Source organism: Gossypium hirsutum, chromosome A07 (genome assembly GCF_007990345.1).
Source record: "Gossypium hirsutum isolate 1008001.06 chromosome A07, Gossypium_hirsutum_v2.1, whole genome shotgun sequence".
Taxonomy (NCBI): domain Eukaryota; kingdom Viridiplantae; phylum Streptophyta; class Magnoliopsida; order Malvales; family Malvaceae; genus Gossypium; species Gossypium hirsutum.
The window spans coordinates 17,192,544-17,212,235 of record NC_053430.1 but is presented as its reverse complement, the minus strand read 5'-3'; the positions used below and the strand labels follow the sequence as shown (position 1 = coordinate 17,212,235).

The following is a 19,692-nucleotide window of genomic DNA, read 5'->3' as shown; positions in this document are numbered from 1 at the left end:
ATCATCACAGATGACAAGTGAGTGACCATCTTCATCGGGAAAAACAAGATGGTTAATTATTGATATGTGTTTTTATAACACCCCAAAAATTAGGAGGTTAAAATTTATAAAATCATAATGAATTGAGCCCTAGTATTAGTGGTTAAGATCTTAGTAAAACCCTTAGAGAACCAAGGTTCAAGTCCTACTTTTTTTGCAGTTTTCTCTTTATTTTTCAACAATTAGGGATGGAATCCAAGTTAGTATAAGAAATAAATATGGTAGAAAATGACTAAGAAATGGGTAGCCTAATGGCCAAGCATCCTCCATCCTCCCTAGAGTCCTAAATTTTATCCACAACAATTCCCTTCCTCTTTTATTAAATTTCGGCAGATTGGGTAATCTACTACATCAGCCCTCTAAAATTTGCTTAATCTTGCCAATTGGTCTCTTTTCTAATCGTAATAGGATTTTGATTATCTTTTTCAATGTTATTTAGAATTTCTTTTCTCTTTTCTTTAAATACCTCTATTTATCTTATTTTTCCCACTTTTTATTTTCATAAAAATTTTTCTTCTTTGCTGGAAATTTTATATTCAAATCCCAAATCCCAAATCAACCCCATTCAATCTATTTTTCATGTTGATTTAGCATAACTCCATCAATTCTATTCTATCATGCCAAGATCAATAATAATTCTTATTTTTAATTTCATAGAACCCTAACATTCTGAAATAAATTTTTTAACAATTAGGAAGGAGCCAAAGTGACTTGGGAGAGAGCAGCGGCTTTGAGTAATGATTTTTGGATCTTTAACCTGCTGGAGGAACCGATGTTACCAAGGAAATAGGAGGAGAAAGTCTGGCGGAAACCGACTCAGGGGGTGATAAAGATTAACTTTGACGCTTCTGTTCATAGGAAGAGAGTGTACTACGGTCTGGTTGCTAGAGACTCTGAAGGCTTTGTTCATGGTGGACAGATGGGTGTTGTGGATAAGAATATGAATGTTGAGTGGGCTGAAATGCTGGCAATGGAAGAAAGCATAATGGTTGCCCGGTCAAATAATTGGATGTGTTTAGAGTTGGAGTCTGACTGCGCTAGCCTTGTGAACCGCTTCAATAAAAGGCGATCTGATTTGACTATGCTGGGCTATCGTTTGCGGGAGATCGAGAAGCAATTTCATTATTTTAATATTTTTAATTTTTGCTGGGCCCCTCGTTGTTGTAATAAAGTTGCCGACTCCCTTTGTAATTGGGCCAAAACATATGATTGTACTAAAGATTTTAATATGGACTATCCGTCGGAAGTCCATGAGCTTGTTTTAAATGATGTTATTAATTGAAGTTGACCTTCGGGTCTTTTTATAAAAAAAAAAGGTTATTGTCAATCTTTCAATCGATTTCAAATCTTTTACAACTTTTCTTGAAAATCTTGAAAGTTGATAGTAATTATTGAATTTTTATCAACTGAAAGACATGTGGAGGTGACCCGATCAGATTTAAATGTAAGGATCGTCGTACGATACCCTAAAAGTTAGGTAAAGTAATCCCAGCACAGACCACACAGTGTGGACCCTCCCACACGGCCTGACCACATGACCATGTGCCCCTATCTCTTAAATTTTACAGTTTTACCTAGAATTTTATATTTTGATCAGTTTAGCCACGAAATAGGTTTCAAACTATTTTTAGTGATTTAAGTTATGGAATTAGGTCCTTAATGATTTGAGGCTTGCTAGAATCCATGAATGATCAAATTAATATGATATTTTATTTGGTTCATGAATTTCAAAAATTACATATATATTACTGTGTGTATATTTATTTGTTGTGACCGTATGAATGGTATGCCTAAAATATTATTAAATCGAATGTATGGAAAGCATGACTTTGCTACTTGATTTCCATGTGTTAAAACATTAAATGTTTCAATATATGATTAAATTAAATCGTTTGGATTACATTGCATGGGGTGGGTTGATATGATTGGAGGAAAAACCAGTAAAATTTCTGCATTCAAATGTTTGCTGTATACCCAAAATAGATTCCAATTGCAATAGTCTTATTGTGTACCCATAGCCATAGCAGATTCTGTGACGTTTTACTATGCATTCACAACCCTCTGACAACTTTCATCAGCGAGCAGGTTGTGTTTCCATAGACATTGGCAGATTTTACCTGTAATAAAATGTAAACTATTTGTGGTTAATCCATAATTTTGTGTGATGGTAGTGGGAGTTCTGGAGAACTCCCAAATATGAAGCGTAGTGGTGGGGGTAGGATCTTTCTGATAAACCGAAACCGTATGGCATTTCTAAAAACATGTGCATACAAAACTATTATTTCTGAGATGATACATATATATACATATGTACATTGTTGTGTAATCTGAAATATTAATATGTGTGAAATTGCTATGGAGAATTGTTCGATGAACAGTGTTTCTGTATGATTAATCGTTACACTGATTATTCTTGTGCTGAGTTAATCTGAAAAAAAACTATATTTTTAATTATTATTCGATTATGATTATTTTGAATTCTGAAAAATTTATAGTTAAGTGTTTTATGTGAAATATTGTTAGTCTGGAGTTTTTATATTGTGTTATTCTTGGATTTGTTAAAGTGCTTTGTCTACTATTTTGTTTCATTCTCCTTGTGATGGAATTTACACTAAGCCTTCATAGCTCACCCCTTATTTTTTTTTCACATAACCCGCAAGGTTAAGATCCAGACTCGGCGTTCGGAGGGCTCGACTCCGAATATTGATTTCTATATAGAAGTATTTTAAACTAATTATTTTACAATTCTGGTTATTTGAAACTATATTATTATTGTAACATGGGATTTAGTTTACGATTTTTACCTAAACGTGCATGACATTTAAATCATTTAGGCTATTAGAATATGAATTTTTATTTAATTATGCATGAAACATGGTTTTTATTAAATTTATGTTAATATCATTTTTTTCGCTGCTAAATTGTAAATGTGTTTTGATAAGAAAGTAATTCGGATTTTCAACTAAGTTTTCAATAGTAAACACCATTATGATGAAGATGTTAAACTTAATCGTTTTTTTAAATTCCTGTGTTTTTTTGAAAAGAGACTAAACTTCTTTCTAAATAAAAAATGTTTTAATTAACTATTTTTAAAACTCCGATAATTCTACTAGGCCATTTCGATGGCCAATGTAATCTCTCAAATTCGGGTCTAAGGTTTAGGTCGAGTTGAGGAGGTTACAATTTTGGAGTGTTGAGCAATGCTTGAGGGTGGATAGGATGGATTGGTGGGAAATTCAAATTAAAATTGCATTGCATCATGAACATAACATGTTTATCCATTGATTTACCAAATTTCCTTACATTATGCTTAATTTGTTATTATGTCATCAATTGAAAGCTTTATTGTTTGTATGTTTGTATATAATGGTTTAAAATTAGACTCACACTGAACTGTCATAAGTTCACTTTCCCCTTTTTCTTATCTCATAAGTAACCCAGAGAACTAAAACTCAAATGACATCGAAGGAACCTCATATTAGCAACTTATTTTGCTTTTATTTTAAAAGTTTCCATTAAAGTTTTCTATAACCGTTTTATTCTTTTTGGATTGTAATTATTAATTATTTCTTGCTTTCACATCGTTAGGTTTGAGTTTGCTTAGTATATTTATGTTAAGCATGATACTAAATTAAAACTCTGAAAATGAATGCTATATCGTTTAATTAGAAAACTAAAATCCATAAATATTTTATGTTGCTTTACAAAATACTTAAAGTTTTGATAATTTTTTTTACATCAATAAAATTAGCACAATTTCTTTTTAATTACATCAAAATTTTAACTAATAATTGTGATTTAGATTATAATTATCATAACTTTTTTCCTATATTTTATGCTTAGATTTTTATTCAAGTAATAACTATATTTTAAAATTAACATAATTTTTTAACCAATAATTATAAATTAAATTATAATTATTTTTAAATGCATAATTATAAGAATTTCTATTAACTTATAATAATTATTAAATGTATAATTATCACAACTTCTATTTTAGTTTCAACTTTTTATTTTTAAATGTGAAATTAGTACTATGAATATGATGAAAAATAAAGGGTATTTTTATCAGTTCAAAAGTTTTTCCAAACGCGTAACGCATGTGATTTTACGTGTTTAATTTTTAATTAATTTTTAAATATGATATTTTTTATTAATTTTTTACCTATTATTGACAATGATAATTTTTCTTAATTTTTAAATAATATACAAATTCAGAACTAAGAAAGTAAATTAATTTGCAAAAAAAAACTAGTTAAAGCGACATGCATAAATCATAAAAATAGTTCATGATAGCCACGAAATATATTACAATAAATTAATAAATACATTTAATAATAGTGATTAAAAAATAATTGTTGAAATATGATTTTTTTTTTCAAAACAAGCTCATAAAATGTTTTTCACTTGCTCCAAACAAATAACGAATAGATAAAAAAAGAAACGATTTTAAGAGTACATAATTCACACAATGTAAACAAAAAAAAAATGTCATAATATTATGTTACCTCATCATCAATTAAAATAATATTTGATCACTATCCACTATCATTGTTATTTGAATATGATTTGATATTTGTCTCTTTTAAGAATCATTGTTTTAATACTCCATTCTTTCTTATCAATGCTAATAATCTCTATTTTTTTACCGATAATTTTTTATATACTGTTTGATTGAATATGCCTAATTATTGGATCTTATTTCTAAAGATAAACTTAAATTTTAATTGGTATATAACTCTATTATTAATTAAGTAATAAACTATTGAAGTAAACACACTATTTTAAATTAACACAATTTTTTACCTCAAATTTTTTAACTATAATTATAAATTAAATTATAACTATCATAAATTTTTTTGTATTTTATGTAGAGAGTTTTATTTAAGTAATAATTATATTTTAAAATTAACAAAAACTTTTTTAATTAATAAATGTAAATTAAAATATGATTATTTTAAAAATTAATTTTCTAATATGAAAGATAAATGATACTCTCTTCAGATTTTATTGGAATTTCTTCTAACCATTTTTAAAAAAAAATCAATTTAAGAATTGAGAATTTAACCGTATTATATAGGCTTTTATTGTAGTTTCCCAGGTTAAATCCTCATGAAGCTGTTTTCTTTTTCCTTTATGGTTGGAAAACCTAATGAAGCTTGTAGAATATAAAAGATCATACCCATTAAAGAAATAATATTATTTTTGCTAAAATAAGAGGGAATGAATACATAAATGGAGAAAATCCCTGAAACTACCAGAAAACTCTTTCCACTATACTAAGCTACTATTATTTTCACTCGAATATATCAGAACTAGAACCCTCTTTCCCTTTGTATCACTTCACTTCTATATAATGCATTCAAATCACACACCAAATCCCATCGTGGATATATATATAATAGAAGCTTGAAATCTTTCTTTTTAGATTTTGTGGTGTTAAAATCTTATTTGTTCATAGTTTTTTGCAGCAGGCAACATGTCGCTCACAATTCCTAGCCTTCTCAGTGGCCCAAGAACCGACATCTTCGATCCATTTTCAGTATGGGATCTTTCAGATGAATTCTTCAACTCTGCATTGGCAAACACTATGTCATCATCATCTTCAGTACGCGAAGCTTCGGCCATTGCCAACGCAAGGGTAGATTGGAAGGAAACACCCGAAGCTCGCGTGTTCAAAGCAGACCTTCCAGGGCTGAAGAAAGAGGAGGTTAAAGTGGAGGTTGAAGAAGGGAGGGTTCTTCAGATAAGTGGGGAGAGAAGCAAAGAGCAAGAAGAGAAGAACGATAAGTGGCACCGCGTTGAGAGGAGCAGTGGGAAGTTCTTGAGGAGGTTTAGGTTGCCTGAGAATGCTAAGATGGAACAAGTTAAGGCTAGCATGGAAAATGGTCTCCTCACTGTGACAGTCCCCAAGGTTGAAGACAAGAAACCTGAAGTTAAGGCCATTGAGATTTCAGGCTAAACTACATGGAACTCAATTATGAAAAAGCAATAAGTTCATGGTGTTGGTTTATTTCTGTTTGTGTGTGCCAAGATCTTTTCCAATAATGTTTTGCTTATGAGTTTTCGAAGTTGAAGCAGATGAAAATTGGCTTCAAAATCTTTTCTTTTTTTCCTGTCTTAAAAAAGAATCAAACATGAATCTTGACAAAGAAATGTGTATCTCTGCAATAAATAAATACTTTATGGTACAATAATTCAATTGCTTTTTTGACAAATAATAAAGAGAAGCCAACAAAAGATCCAACTTTTGTCTACTTTGAGTTGGTTTTCCAAGCAGCATACCAGTAACCACTCCTCTTGCGACGTGGAAGAATTATGTATTTAAAAAGAAAGCAATCGCACTTCCAAGGCAAATTGCAGCTTTTTTTTTTTACCAGAAAAAAGAAAAGAAGTAAAATGGACGGTGGGGAATGATTTATTTACTATGCACACCATGTGAAAATTTCCTCAGGATATGCAATTTTCTCTCTTACACTCCAAGTCCAAACCCTCTTTCTTCACATAATAATTGCTTGCTCGAGTCTGAAATGGCTACAACAAACAAATATATTATTATTGTGAATCTTGATGTGGAAACAACCACTAGGAAGGTTGGGTTGGGTGAGGATGGAATGGATTTGGTTGATTTCCTCTATGGGGTCTTTGAGCTACCGCTGGGTTCGATCATGGGGCTTCTTTGGGAAAATGGTGTGGCTGGTTCAGAATGCTTTGGCAGTGTAGATTAATGTGTAATTAAACCTTGATCCGCACTATCTGCAACCAACTTACCACAACAACTCTCTCTTGAGGACTAAGATATCTGCTCCAAAATGCCTCCCTTGCTACAACGTGTATCAAAAAGCTTTCCTAGTGTATCAAGACGAGAAAGCTGCAAAACCAGAATCAGAAAAGCTGAATATTTCAATTGTACAGCTTCAGACAGATTCTCAAGGGTCTCCTGGATTTTCCAGTTACACCTTGTTTGGTTCACCCTCTAAAATTATGAATATCACACACCAAGTCCAAGCAAGCAAGTGGGGTATATATGTTAAAGCTACACAGACTTATACTCTGATGGTGAAACCAATGTATAGCATCTCTTTTGTTGTGGTATTGATAATAGAAGTGGATCAATTTGAGTTTCTCTGTTGATAACTGAAAGCCACATTTGAATCAGAAACAGTCCTTACAAATGTTTTCTTAAGGAATTATATTAAAGTATGAACAGAGTTGCAGAGACCAAGTGTTACTCCACCAGCTAATTAATTGAGTAGTGAAAGTGAGTTGTTTTCTTCATAATGATGTATCCAAATAAACTGTTAGGATTCACTTCGGTTCTGCGAATATTGTGCTTGTTTGATGTTTATACATTTTCGTCTGCCTACTAAAAGAGATGTAAAATAATTTGCTTTTCTTCTTCTTTAGCACAAAAAAAGTAACGAAGTTTAGTTCTCTTTAACTTGAGTTCAACCACTCTCAAATTCTCTTTAATTTTCTCAATACACCGTAAAGTAGGAAAGCACCTATGAAAACACTAACATCATGAACACAAATTTCTTCAGCAGGATTCAGCCATCAGATCAAAACTTCGGGAATTAGTGTATTTTATCCACTTACAATAGTCTTATTCTTTCCACTGGAATCTGGACCTCTTAGATCAATAAAAATCGTCAGATCATGCGTAAACAAAAACGAGCATCACGAACTTGACAAAACGGGTCACCACTGACTTGAGAAAAATTTCATTATTCCCAAAGTGAGGACCTCCTCATTCCAAAAAAATACGGTGGAAAGCCAACAAAAGAGGGAGCAAACCCCAAGAAAAGGAGATGGGGTGGTTGGAGGGGTAAGTAAGAAGAAGAGACGGTGAGTGGAAGAGGAATGAGGGGGGCTAGCAATCAGCTCTAAATCTGATATTGGCTGACTGAAAAAAACATATGTTTCATTGTTGAGTTGAAGGTTATTGACAGAGCAAGCTTTTCTCACAATATGACGGAGAAAATTAACCAACAGTAAAATATAGAATATCCGGTAAGCATCAGCCATCAAAAGAGGGGAAAGGTCCGATGGTGGCACATTACCAATGCACAAACGATCAATGTTCGGAGTTTTCATCCAACAAACAACATAAGGAAATTAAAACTACTTCCTAGGCGGAAAAGAGCATTTGCACATCTATTCTTCTCTCGAAAATATACTTGAACGTTTTCTCTTCCAATCTCGATAGTAGTGTCCTGCAATAGAAGATAACAACATATTATGAGTTGATACATAATGGACTGATAACAATAGTAGCATCAATCTCATCTTCAAAATTTCGCAAGTTCATTCTCTAAATCGCCAAAGTTCAGGTTTTAAGCATGAGGGACATGTTGGTAAGACTCTAACCCTATGAGCCATCAACCATTTTTATATCTAATGAGAGCGCCGGCCCCGCCGTTGGTTAAGGCTGAGCCATCCTTTCATTGGGGCTTCCTAGCGTAGTTTCAGCAAGATTCATACAGAGGTTTTTCTTATCTCAGCCAAAAAACGCATGGATCAGGAACACGCTAGCATCTTCGAAATTCGAATGTGCGTGGATAATATCTGGAGTGAAAAATAATGTTATTTTGAACAACCCGTAATTCCCATAAAAAATGTGCAAGCACAAGACTCCATGGGAGTGATGGCTTAGGAAACCATGCTCGAGTGGAGATTTGTAGGAGCCAATGTGTCCAATCTCCATTTCCCACTTCCCCAACCTCCATTTGATTGTTGTGTACCGTAACATTGGATATCAATACCAATTTTAAAAGCATAAACAACTTGACAATAAACTCTAAAAATCATGAATACGCATTAGACGTAAATTGAGTATACAAATATTCGCACTATTTTCAACCTGTCAAATTTCTTTTACAGACTCTAGAAGTCAGTACCAATGGATCGAAGGGAAAAAAAATTGCAAGATAGCATGAGCTATGACAGAGGATACTGATTAGGCAGGAAGTGGGAATGAAGCAGTCAGCTGATTAGACTATTTAAATCAGAAATCCATATCACATTTTTAAGTTGACTGAACAGTGATAAGAATCTATGTAAAGTTTGCCACAAGCAATTTCAAAAGTTTTAACACAATGGTCAAATCTTCGATTGCAATTTTAGCAGGCCTGCATTAGGGTATAATTCCTTTCTCCTTCATAAAGTACACAGCAATTGCAAGTAGCACCATTAATATGATCATCCATGTCATTCCACCTGTAAAATTAAGTAGAATATAAAGCAATTAGAGCTTTTTATGCGGGAAATGAATTTCCTAAGTCTAAAATATAGTATAGCAAAATTGGCTAAGCCAGCACTGCACATCTAAGCTTGGACAGGAAATTATTCTCTTTGATAGTTTATTTAGATTATATTTTGGTTGTTTTCCTGCCATGTATGAGAAACAGACATTGTGTTTTCTTGTTTCCCACAACCAACCAAATTTTACATCCTCTATTAAACAAGATTTTTATTTATCTAAACAAAACAATAACTAGTTTAAAAAATAAACAAAAATATATACTAGATTTATGTCATTCCAAGCTAGATCAGGGCATTTTTTCAGTTGGAAAATAGGTATATAGATAGTCATGTCAATGTAACAACCCTTTGGCGACAGGGCAGAGAGAAATAGGTTTAGCCTCAAGCATCCATGGTGCTGCTTGAAACCCAAACCTCATAGGCAGGAGACATAAGTACATTTACCACTGAATCAATTGCATCGGTGGTTAGGTCAGGACATTACCTAAGGCAATAGTTTGACTTGCCTTCTTGATTATATCAAAGTTTGCATTATATTTCATTTCATTTCATTCATATGAACTGTGTCATCCATGGGTCTCAAAGAATGTTTGAAACTGGGAGACTAACGAGCACAAAGTTCAATGGTTTTCAAATGTCCCTTTGAGTTAATAGAAGTCAAACTTAAATTAGGATGCTCATATGATATGGATTTGGAAAAGATAGGTCCCCGAAGAGGGCAAATCAGTTTATAGATGGCATGGGCATGAGGCTGCATTGTGGCAGCCACTTTCAGTCCAACAAAGTGAATATGCATCTTTTGAGTCAACAAAACCAGAAAATCAGGAAAAGGCATGTACCACTACTCGTCTTGTCCTTGATTGGGGTCAACCTAGCACTTGAGTCCAGTGATGCAGAAACCAAAGCCCTATATTCAAAATTGCATTCGTCAATATCATACTTATTCTAACAAGGGGTACTGCAGAGAATAAATTATAAAACAGATATATTGTGTACAACCTTGAATCAGGGGAGAACGTCAATGCTGTAACCAAACCAAGGTGAGCTTTTTTAACCATCATCTGAACCCGCATATTGGCAGAATCTATGATAAAAAGGTCTCCTCCGACTGTTCCACTGCATGTAAACCAGATAAAGAAAAATTATTAATTTTCTGAAATGCAAAGGCTGGCGGAGTTTCAAGACTACAATAGAGGTATTTATTGACAATACGGATATAGAAGTCTAAAGTTGAAACCCCATGCAATAAGCCATAAGGCCATAAACAATCTAGAACAAAATAGAAAAGTTGGAAGGGGAAACAGGCAGGATAATCATCTAATACAGTCAGCACCAGAGAGGTCTTAGGAGGAGAGCTCATAATGGGTCTTACTAATACTTGTACTTAGAACTTTTTGAGTATGTTATAACTAGAAGATAAGAGAGTAATAATTCTTACACTGCAAGGAACTTCCCATCAGACGAGACATTGAACGCAGAGATAGCTTCCCGGACTACTCGGCTTGAGCGAATTCTTTTCCATGTGGTTGTGTTATATGTTAAAATACTTCCACCATAGTCTGTCAAGATGAAGTAATGATGTTAAAATTTAAAACTAAATGCAGGGTTTCTTTTACGACACAGAAAAGCAGAGTCAAATAATAAATATTTACCTGTGACTGCAGCAATATACAGATGTGGATTCTTATCATTAATTTGAGAAAATCTGCAGAAGGCAAAAACCTCATCCTGTAGTTCATGTGAACAAAATAAACCAGTTGAAACCCAATACAGAGAAGAATCATCAACTTTAATCATCAGAAAAGATTGAAAATTCCCTTATCATTTAATGTCTGCAAGAAATCTGAAAAAAGGCTTCAGCTATTTCACTAAATTATTAGATGGTTGCATGACGCTTCTTTTTACAACATCAAAGACAGAGAGGTATGCACATAAAGCTAATAATATGGACAATAGCGAGAAAAGCTAGTGCTAACAGCGGCAAAACTCGTAATAACTAAAGAAAAGCTTCACTTATTAAAAAACTTTGATTCATTCACTCACATTTCCCTTTGCCAGAGAAGCAACAACTTTTGACGAAGTTACATCCCAAATCCTACAAAGGCCACTTCCCAGTGACACAAGAAATTTTCCATCACAGCTGCAATACAAACGGTCGATATGTCAGCAACAAGTTGATTACTAAGGAGATGAAGTTTCCTCTGCTTTGACAACCCCTCCCTTTAAAGCTTAAGCATGGCAAACAAAGTTTGCAGGTTCAGAAATATATATATTTGTTAATATAACAGGCACAAACCTAAAATCCAAGTTCTTAACAGATGAATGAGCCTGGGCTTCATTGAGAACTATTTTCATGCTAGGCCACTTGAAAACCCTTAAACTGCCATCCTGTACTGCAGCAAAATCAGAGCATCATATTGCATATTGCTGCACAATTTTTATTTCCTTTTAAAAGAAAGGTATAATGCATTAGGCACAAAATGGTGAATTGAGAAAGTGAAACTAAGAGACAGATATGGAAACAGTTGGCCCTTCAATCCAAAAGTTGACAAAAAAGTAAGATCCTATAACTTGCTATTATCTGCCTTTTAATGGGTAGGCAAGTCTGAAATATGAAATCCCCAGTATAATCTATCACTTCCACCATGGCACCAAAAAGAAAAACAAGGACGCTACTGGAAAGGGTACAAAATAAAGGTCAATAAATTGTCATACATTCTGGTGACGTTAATATCTTTGTTTCTCTCACTATTCCACCCGCCCCTCATTGTCAAGTTAAACTTATTTTGATATTCCATCATCATAATGGTGTGGTTTAGGAAGAAAAGAACAGCAAACCAATAGAACTAAAGGATGAAAATGTGTAAGATAGAAGTCAGAACTCTAGAAAAACGTAGGGTTATAAAAAAAAACTCTAGTTTATAAAGTCTATTAATTAAAGAAAATCATAAGGTGGCCATAAATCTACTTTACAGCTTATTTATAAGCGGGTTTACAAATAATAATTTAATCATAGCCTAGATTAAATCTCTAGAGATAACTTATAAGTTATAATCCTAGCTATCCACTCATATGTCTAATAATTAGTAAATAAAACTGAAATAAAAAAATACCATAAAGTAATAGCTCTGGTGTCAATATATCTTTTCAAAACCCAAGCCTAACCATGAAGATAACCTGGCTGCCTGTTGCCGAATGTGATTCATCATATGCCAATATGCATATGCTCTTTAATTTTATAGGAAAATGTGCGGCTCGACTTTTGCATCATTTTCAGATGATTTGTGCAATAGCAAGTGCAATAGTTTCCCCCCTTTGGTTAGTGATGAATAATGCAACAAACTTAATCCAACAAATTGAAAAATGGGAGGGACACTCTACCTCACCACCAACAGCCAGTACAGAACCCTCACTATTAAATGTCAGTGCCAACTGTTGCCCAACATCCTCTAACTGGATCAGAACTTTCTCTGATACCTTGACACCCAGTTTGTGGGCTTCATTTCCGTTAGATTCTTTCCACTCAAACAACCTGAAGACAAAAAAAAAAGGATGCGTGATATTCCTTAAACTACTAGCAATGACAAAACTAACTATAGAACACAATAATAACAAGGATATATATTAGAAGTGAGTCACTAAAAAGGAGCACACAAATAACCACAACCAAGGTTTTGCAGCACCATTTACACAAGAAATTCCTATCTGATCGTCAAAACTAACTATAAACTCCTTGATCATAAGCTAGCATAACTTCAGGTACACCTTTATAATATGGTTCCACTTCTATGTTACTAGCCTTCCTTTTCCATTTCTAGTATGCAATAAAGCCAGAGTAATAATGTTACCTCCAAGACAGTCGTATTCTGAGAGCAATCTGCTTCCACCTCTTAACAAAGAGGTGATTCCATTCCCTCACGTGTAAAAATTGTTAATAAACATAACTAAAAGATTTGAGGTTTCTCTCAAGAACTATGTACCAGAGTTAAAAATAATAACATTAGAACTTCATAGAAAAAGAGATGAGAAGTTGTGCATTAAATAGAATGGTTGCCAATATGATGAGGAAACTGATTTTAATCTTTTATGTTTTTGGCTCATTCTGAAGAACAAACTATTTCAGGCAATATATATATATAGAATGGTTGAAAATATGATGAAGAAATTGATTTGAAAAAAAAAAAAACTTTTTTTGGGCACATTCTGAAGAACAAACTATTTCAGGCATTTTTTCCTGCTTAGAACAAGAAAATTTCATTCTCTTCTTCCAAAATCCCCGATATTTAGAAACACTTGTGACGCACTGGCTTTGAGGTAATTTAGACAAAGCAACGTGAAGAAAGAATAGCACCTCTTGTCAATAGTGAAAATTATTTGGTTAAAACGTAGGAGAATGCTTTACGTCTATCAATCATTCAGAAAACTAAAGCACAACGCTTTAAAATCCTCCAAGGATTCTCAAGTTCATATTTTCCTTAACAAACTAAGTGACCTGAGCTATATTATGTCATAGATGCCTAATTTGAAAAGCAAATTAACAGAGAGAAGAAAAAATGAGTCAACAAAGAAAAGAATAAAAGAAAAAACCTGCAGCTCTGTTGAAATGCACAGATAATGCCATCTCCATGCGGATGAACAGTCATTCGATAAGGCAAATCAGAACCAGTTTCATGCTTAACCACCTTAACACAAAAAAAAAAAAACAGAAAACACACAGACACACACATATTAAAAAATTTATCTAAAAGTATATTACATTAGTATATTCCTTGTGCGAAAGAAGAAAAAAGTAGTAGTTGCTTACAATCAGAATTTAAGGACATTTCCTTAATTCAAAATAAATGAACTACAAGATCTAGATTTCATACTTCTAGAATCGTCAACCAAAGATCTAAAAATATTCCAATAATTTCTAAATTGAAATCCTCGAAATCTACTTACAGGTTGATCGGAGAGAGAATTGGAGGTGAAATTAACGTGGGAAACAACGATTGCATTGGGAATGCCACTACGGCCTTCACCGCCACCGCCAGCGAGAACAACGTAGTTTAGGGGTGTAGTGATCTCGTCATCGTTGGATGGAGTTGGATCTTTTTCTTCTTTCTTATCCTCTTCAATCTTTTCTTGTGAGGCGAGCTTGGATTTGATGTGGTTGTAAGGAACCCATCCGGCTCCGTAAAACGGCACGCCGTATTTTTGGAGATCGGAGGAGGTGTCTGTCATGATTCAAATTTGCGTTAGAACAAAGGAGGATTTAGGCTTTTACTTGCTACTGCTGTTACCTGTGTATACTGTCTTTTTTAAAATATTGACCAATGTATCAGAACGCAGGAATGGCAGCCGTTCATTTTTTAATTAGGGTTAAATTACAAAATAATCCTTAAATTATATATTATTTTCAAGTGGATACCTAAACTTCATGGTATTTAAATTATAATCCGTTACTCAAATTGCTTCGTTTCTTAAAAAAGATTTTTTTACTCTATCATTTTGACATTTTTAAATTAATTAAATTAAAATTAAATTAAATTATAAAAATCAAACTAAATTAAATTATTTTTTTATTTTCTTTTACATTCTCTCTATCACCACTATTCTTTTTCTTCTTTTAATGATTTTTTAATTGTTACCTTATTTTTCTTTGCAATTCTTTCTCATTTTTCTTCTTTTAAGCTTTTTTTGTCGGTATCTAGATTTTATGCTTTATCTCATTTTTATTATGGTAGAAGTTTACTCAATATTAATTATTCTATGCAAAGTCATATTTAAAATAGATTTAAATAATTATTTATCTAAATTCATAATAATATAAATAATTTGATGTTTTATTAAAAATGAAAATATATAAAATTATTAAAAAAAACACATATCAAATGAATTTAGATAAAAGGTTATCTAGATTCAAATGAACCTAGAGAACTATTTGTTCAGATTTATTACTTATATATTTTAATATTTTTTATTTATGTCCACCATTTTATAATAAGGCGTTTTCAAGTGCCATCGTATGATTATTTGCAGTGCCATGTAAGCATAAACTAATACAAGTTCCATAGTAATTAGATTAAAAAATATTTTAGATAACCAAGTACTTTTAAACAAACTCAAGGCAATCTAGTTAAACCCAAATTTAGATTAAGAGTTAGGAATTGGGAATTGGGAAGGGATCCACATATAAAACTAAAGTCATTTTACACCCATTTATATATTTTTGTATGATTAATATTTTAACAATTTAACTATTAAATTTATCGGTATAATTGTACTTGATATATATATAAATTTTCGAATAAATTTAATATCTCTATCATATACTATATATATTTATTAACCCAAATTCTCATTCTCATAACATAACATTTCTGTCACTGTACCAAAAAAATATCAATAATTTAACATGCATGATTGGAATATTAGATATAATTATTAAATTGTATATTAAATATGATTGTTAAATTGTTAAAATATTCATATTAGAAATATATACAAAATGATTGTAGAAATATACAAAATGATTTAGTTTTACATCCGGGTCCTACTTTGGAATTTCTATCCGCTAATTTTTATATCCAAATCCTAATATCCAAACTGGGAGAAGGAGTAGGGTATCCCAATCCCGGATTTAAATTGCCAGTCCCTTGATAAAATAAACATTTTGATTTCCCTGTTACTAGATACCATACCCAACTATTGAACTCCCCATTTATTCCTTTTTTCCCCCTCCGCCATTGTTTCTGATTTTGCAGTCGAGTCGAATCGCGCAGTGTCAACGAACATCTGCAACATTTTACGCTATGGTACGCTTCATTTCCAAACTCTCTCTTTTCGGTTTTCACTTGCGTCGCCTTTATCGTCTATTCATCTATTTTCCGATCGTGAAATGATGGTTCGCGTTTACTTCTAGATCCAATCTGTTTTTTTTTTCTTTCTTCATCTTCTGTTTGGTTGCGATTATGCTAGTGGAAAATGAATGCACAGAAGAGAAAATTTTAGTCCTGATTTGCTAGAAACTAAGCTTAATGAAGCTGGATTGTTGTTGTAAGGTTATGAAATTAATTTTGGTTGGTCTAGATTTTATTATCTCATTGTTCATTTACATGCCTCAGTGAAACGCAGTTGAGGCGATTATCGAGGAAATAGGAATTTTTTTAATTGCTTCAAAATTGGATGTGGCTCGTATTTTGGCATCAAGGAAGTAATTTTTCAGAGAGGTCTGACAAGATTTCATGGTCTGATTAATTTGTATCGAAGTTGATGGGTCTTATGTTAGTTTCTTTCTTTTATTTTTGGTTGCACTAGCTGCACCGAGTGTATTATTAGCATCCGATTGTCCCTTCATTATTCCTCTAGGACCGTTTTCGTAGGCTTTTCCAGTTTCAGGTGTTTCATTCAAACATGTTTCTTACTTGAAATTTGCTATTGTTTTCTTCTCGAGTGTTTTTGAGTATTTGTTAGATTTATTTCTAATAATTGTATCATTTCATGGAAGCTAAGAAATTGATTTGTTATGTCCTAAAGTCTTTGGGAAAACGTTTAATGAAAAAGAACAAAGTCGTTATGATTGGTTGTTTTTTTCTTTGCATAGGCACCCATAAAGGGCATCCTTTCCTTGCAAAGGGCAGCAATGTTCAGAGCCAGCAGTGAGAGGTGGAAACTAGGCATTAGATCATTTAGTACTCAAGGAGCAACAACTGCTGGTGCTCCACAGGCATCCCCTCCACCACCACCCGAAAAAACCCATTTTGGTGGTTTAAAAGATGAAGATCGTATTTTCACCAACTTATATGGGTTGCATGATCCTTTTCTCAAAGGTGCCATGAAACGTGGTGACTGGTATAGAACCAAGGATTTAGTACTCAAGGGTGCTGATTGGATTGTCAATGAAATGAAGAAATCTGGACTCCGAGGACGTGGTGGTGCTGGATTTCCATCAGGCCTCAAATGGTCTTTTATGCCAAAAGTATCTGATGGCCGTCCTTCTTATCTTGTTGTCAATGCTGATGAAAGTGAACCTGGAACCTGTAAAGACAGGGAAATCATGCGGCACGATCCACACAAACTATTGGAGGGTTGCTTGATTGCTGGGGTTGGGATGAGAGCTACAGCTGCTTATATCTACATCAGGGGTGAATATGTGAATGAACGTAAAAACCTTGAAATAGCTAGAAATGAAGCATACGAAGCTGGACTGTTGGGCAAAAATGCATGTGGTTCTGGTTATGATTTTGACGTTCACATCCATTTTGGTGCCGGTGCTTATATTTGTGGTGAAGAAACAGCACTTCTAGAGAGCCTTGAAGGAAAACAAGGAAAACCTAGATTGAAGCCTCCTTTCCCTGCTAATGCTGGGTTATATGGCTGTCCCACCACTGTCACAAATGTGGAGACGGTGGCTGTTTCTCCCACAATATTGAGACGTGGTCCTGAGTGGTTTGCCAGTTTTGGGAGGAAGAACAATTCTGGGACAAAATTGTTTTGTGTCTCAGGTCACGTCAACAAGCCTTGCACAGTTGAGGAGGAGATGAGTATACCACTTAAGGAGTTGATAGAGAGGCACTGCGGAGGCATCAGAGGTGGATGGGACAATTTACTTGCAGTAATACCAGGAGGTTCATCTGTTCCACTTTTACCCAAGCACATATGTGATGATGTCCTGATGGATTATGATGCACTCAAGGCTGTCCAGTCAGGACTGGGAACTGCTGCAGTAATTGTGATGGATAAGTCAACTGATGTTGTAGATGCAATTGCGAGGCTTTCGTACTTCTACAAGCACGAGAGTTGTGGACAGTGCACGCCCTGCAGAGAAGGGACTGGATGGCTATGGATGATCATGGAAAGATTGAAAGTTGGGAATGCAAAGTTGGAAGAGATTGACATGCTTCAGGAGGTGACCAAGCAGATTGAAGGGCACACAATTTGCGCTTTAGGTGATGCAGCAGCTTGGCCTGTGCAGGGTCTAATACGGCATTTTAGGCCAGAGCTCGAGAGAAGGATTAGGGAGCGTGCAGAAAGGGAGTTGCTAGAGGCTTCTGCGTAATTTCTGCTCAGGTTGCTTCTGGCATCTTTTTGACTTTCAGTTTGTTAGTGCATCTTTTTCTTCCAAAATATGAAGTACTCTCAACGTGCTTGATTTGGCATTTTAGTTATCAATTTCCATTTCGTTATGTGAAAATGCTCGTTTCTATGGATGCATGCTTTCACAACAAACTGTACCCTGGTATACTCATGAATAATTTCATGAGAAGAAAAAATAAGGTGCTGGCTTGTACAACGCCTGTAGATGAATTAACTTATTTCTTTTAATGTCCTTAAGGATTTCATTTTAGTTTTTCCTTATCATCTGGCAGTGGCAACCTACCAATAGTTGCCTGGTCACTTAAAAAAGGTCAAAAGAACCGTTCATATTCTCTTTATTAATTAGTATCTGTTTTTCTGGTTGCTAGACAATGATTTTGTTAGAAGAATTTGAAAGAAATAAGTTGGAAGAAAAGCAAAGGATGGAGGCATAAGATATATCCATATCAAGTTTAGTTATTTCCAAATGGAAAATGGCATATAGGAAACAATTTTAATTAGGTAGTGCATCCTTAGTCCTATGTGCATAACATTTAGCTCCCTCTTTTTAAGCCATGGAAATGAGTAGGATAAAGTACCTATTACCTGTTTTTGTATCCTATGCATGTTCTTACAGCGCATATAAATCAGTTCTAGCAGGCTACCATCTGAAGTTTTCTTATTGACAAGTTGTTTCATTCTATGTTGGGGTATTACACGTGCAAAAGTGGATACTATGGAGTAAAATTGGAAGTTCTTGAAACTTGGAGCATAGGTTACTCAGGAATCTGGTGGTCTGGTAGTGTAGTGTACTATTTGGTTTCTGCTAAGCTGTTGTGTTAACAACATTTCACTGTTTTAGAAAATAATGAACGTCTCTATTGTCTGGCCGGGGTGGGTACTTGTTTTGTTTCTCATAGCATCCACAACATTTTCTTTTTGGCCCATTATCTGTAATTTTTCTGTTCGCAACATATTATGATATATGTATTTTGCTATATCATAGATGTCGCAAAAGGATAAAAATAAATGTTTTCTAAGATATAAAATTGAAGTTGTATCATGTGCTGAAATGAATAGAATAAAAATATGCATCAGCAAAATAGCTTGGGTGCTTGTGCTGGAGCTACGGGTGTAATCCCGCGAGTTTAAGCAGTAACAGCGCGTTTGGTTGGAGGGAATTGCTATTCCATTCCCTCCATTTCATGGAATGCCGTTCCTTGTTTATTCAACAAATTTGCTGAATCCATATTTTGTGGTTAGTGGTAAGAATAGACAATTCAGCAGTAATAGCCATTTTTTTATTCCAATTATGTCCATCGTTTTCTTACT

General features: G+C 33.8%; 3 protein-coding genes across 7 annotated transcripts; 2 read left to right on the top strand and 1 right to left on the bottom strand.

The window, feature by feature from the left end:
- The first annotated feature begins 5,214 nt into the window (after positions 1 to 5,214).
- Positions 5,215 to 7,258, top strand: LOC107938261 (18.1 kDa class I heat shock protein). The gene has a single exon (XM_016871353.2). The coding sequence runs from the start codon at positions 5,519 to 5,521 to the stop codon at positions 5,999 to 6,001; it is 483 nt and encodes a 160-aa protein (XP_016726842.1). The 5' UTR covers positions 5,215 to 5,518; the 3' UTR covers positions 6,002 to 7,258.
- Positions 7,259 to 8,870: 1,612 nt separating this feature from the next.
- LOC107938269 (SEC12-like protein 2) lies at positions 8,871 to 14,625 on the bottom strand. The gene is made up of 10 exons (XM_016871364.2): positions 14,245 to 14,625; positions 13,891 to 13,985; positions 12,685 to 12,835; positions 11,600 to 11,691; positions 11,347 to 11,443; positions 10,956 to 11,031; positions 10,742 to 10,862; positions 10,303 to 10,419; positions 10,143 to 10,210; positions 8,871 to 9,258 (listed from the first exon to the last, which is right to left on the bottom strand). Exons 1-10 carry the CDS (start codon positions 14,524 to 14,526, stop codon positions 9,176 to 9,178), a joined length of 1,182 nt encoding a protein of 393 aa, XP_016726853.1. The 5' UTR covers positions 14,527 to 14,625; the 3' UTR covers positions 8,871 to 9,175.
- A 1,191-nt stretch (positions 14,626 to 15,816) lies between these two features.
- Positions 15,817 to 19,435, top strand: LOC107938267 (NADH dehydrogenase [ubiquinone] flavoprotein 1, mitochondrial). Of its 5 annotated transcripts, none has more exons than XM_016871360.2 (3): positions 15,899 to 16,100; positions 16,889 to 18,354; positions 19,089 to 19,435. In XM_016871360.2, the coding sequence occupies exons 1-2, from the start codon at positions 16,098 to 16,100 to the stop codon at positions 18,341 to 18,343; spliced, it is 1,458 nt and encodes a 485-aa protein (XP_016726849.1). In that variant the 5' UTR covers positions 15,899 to 16,097; the 3' UTR covers positions 18,344 to 18,354; positions 19,089 to 19,435. The 5 variants fall into 5 exon arrangements, with proteins under 5 accessions (XP_016726847.1, XP_016726849.1, XP_016726850.1 ...); XM_016871361.2 differs by having other exon boundaries at positions 18,998 to 19,425; XM_016871359.2 differs by having other exon boundaries at positions 19,012 to 19,400.
- The last annotated feature ends 257 nt before the right edge of the window (positions 19,436 to 19,692 follow it).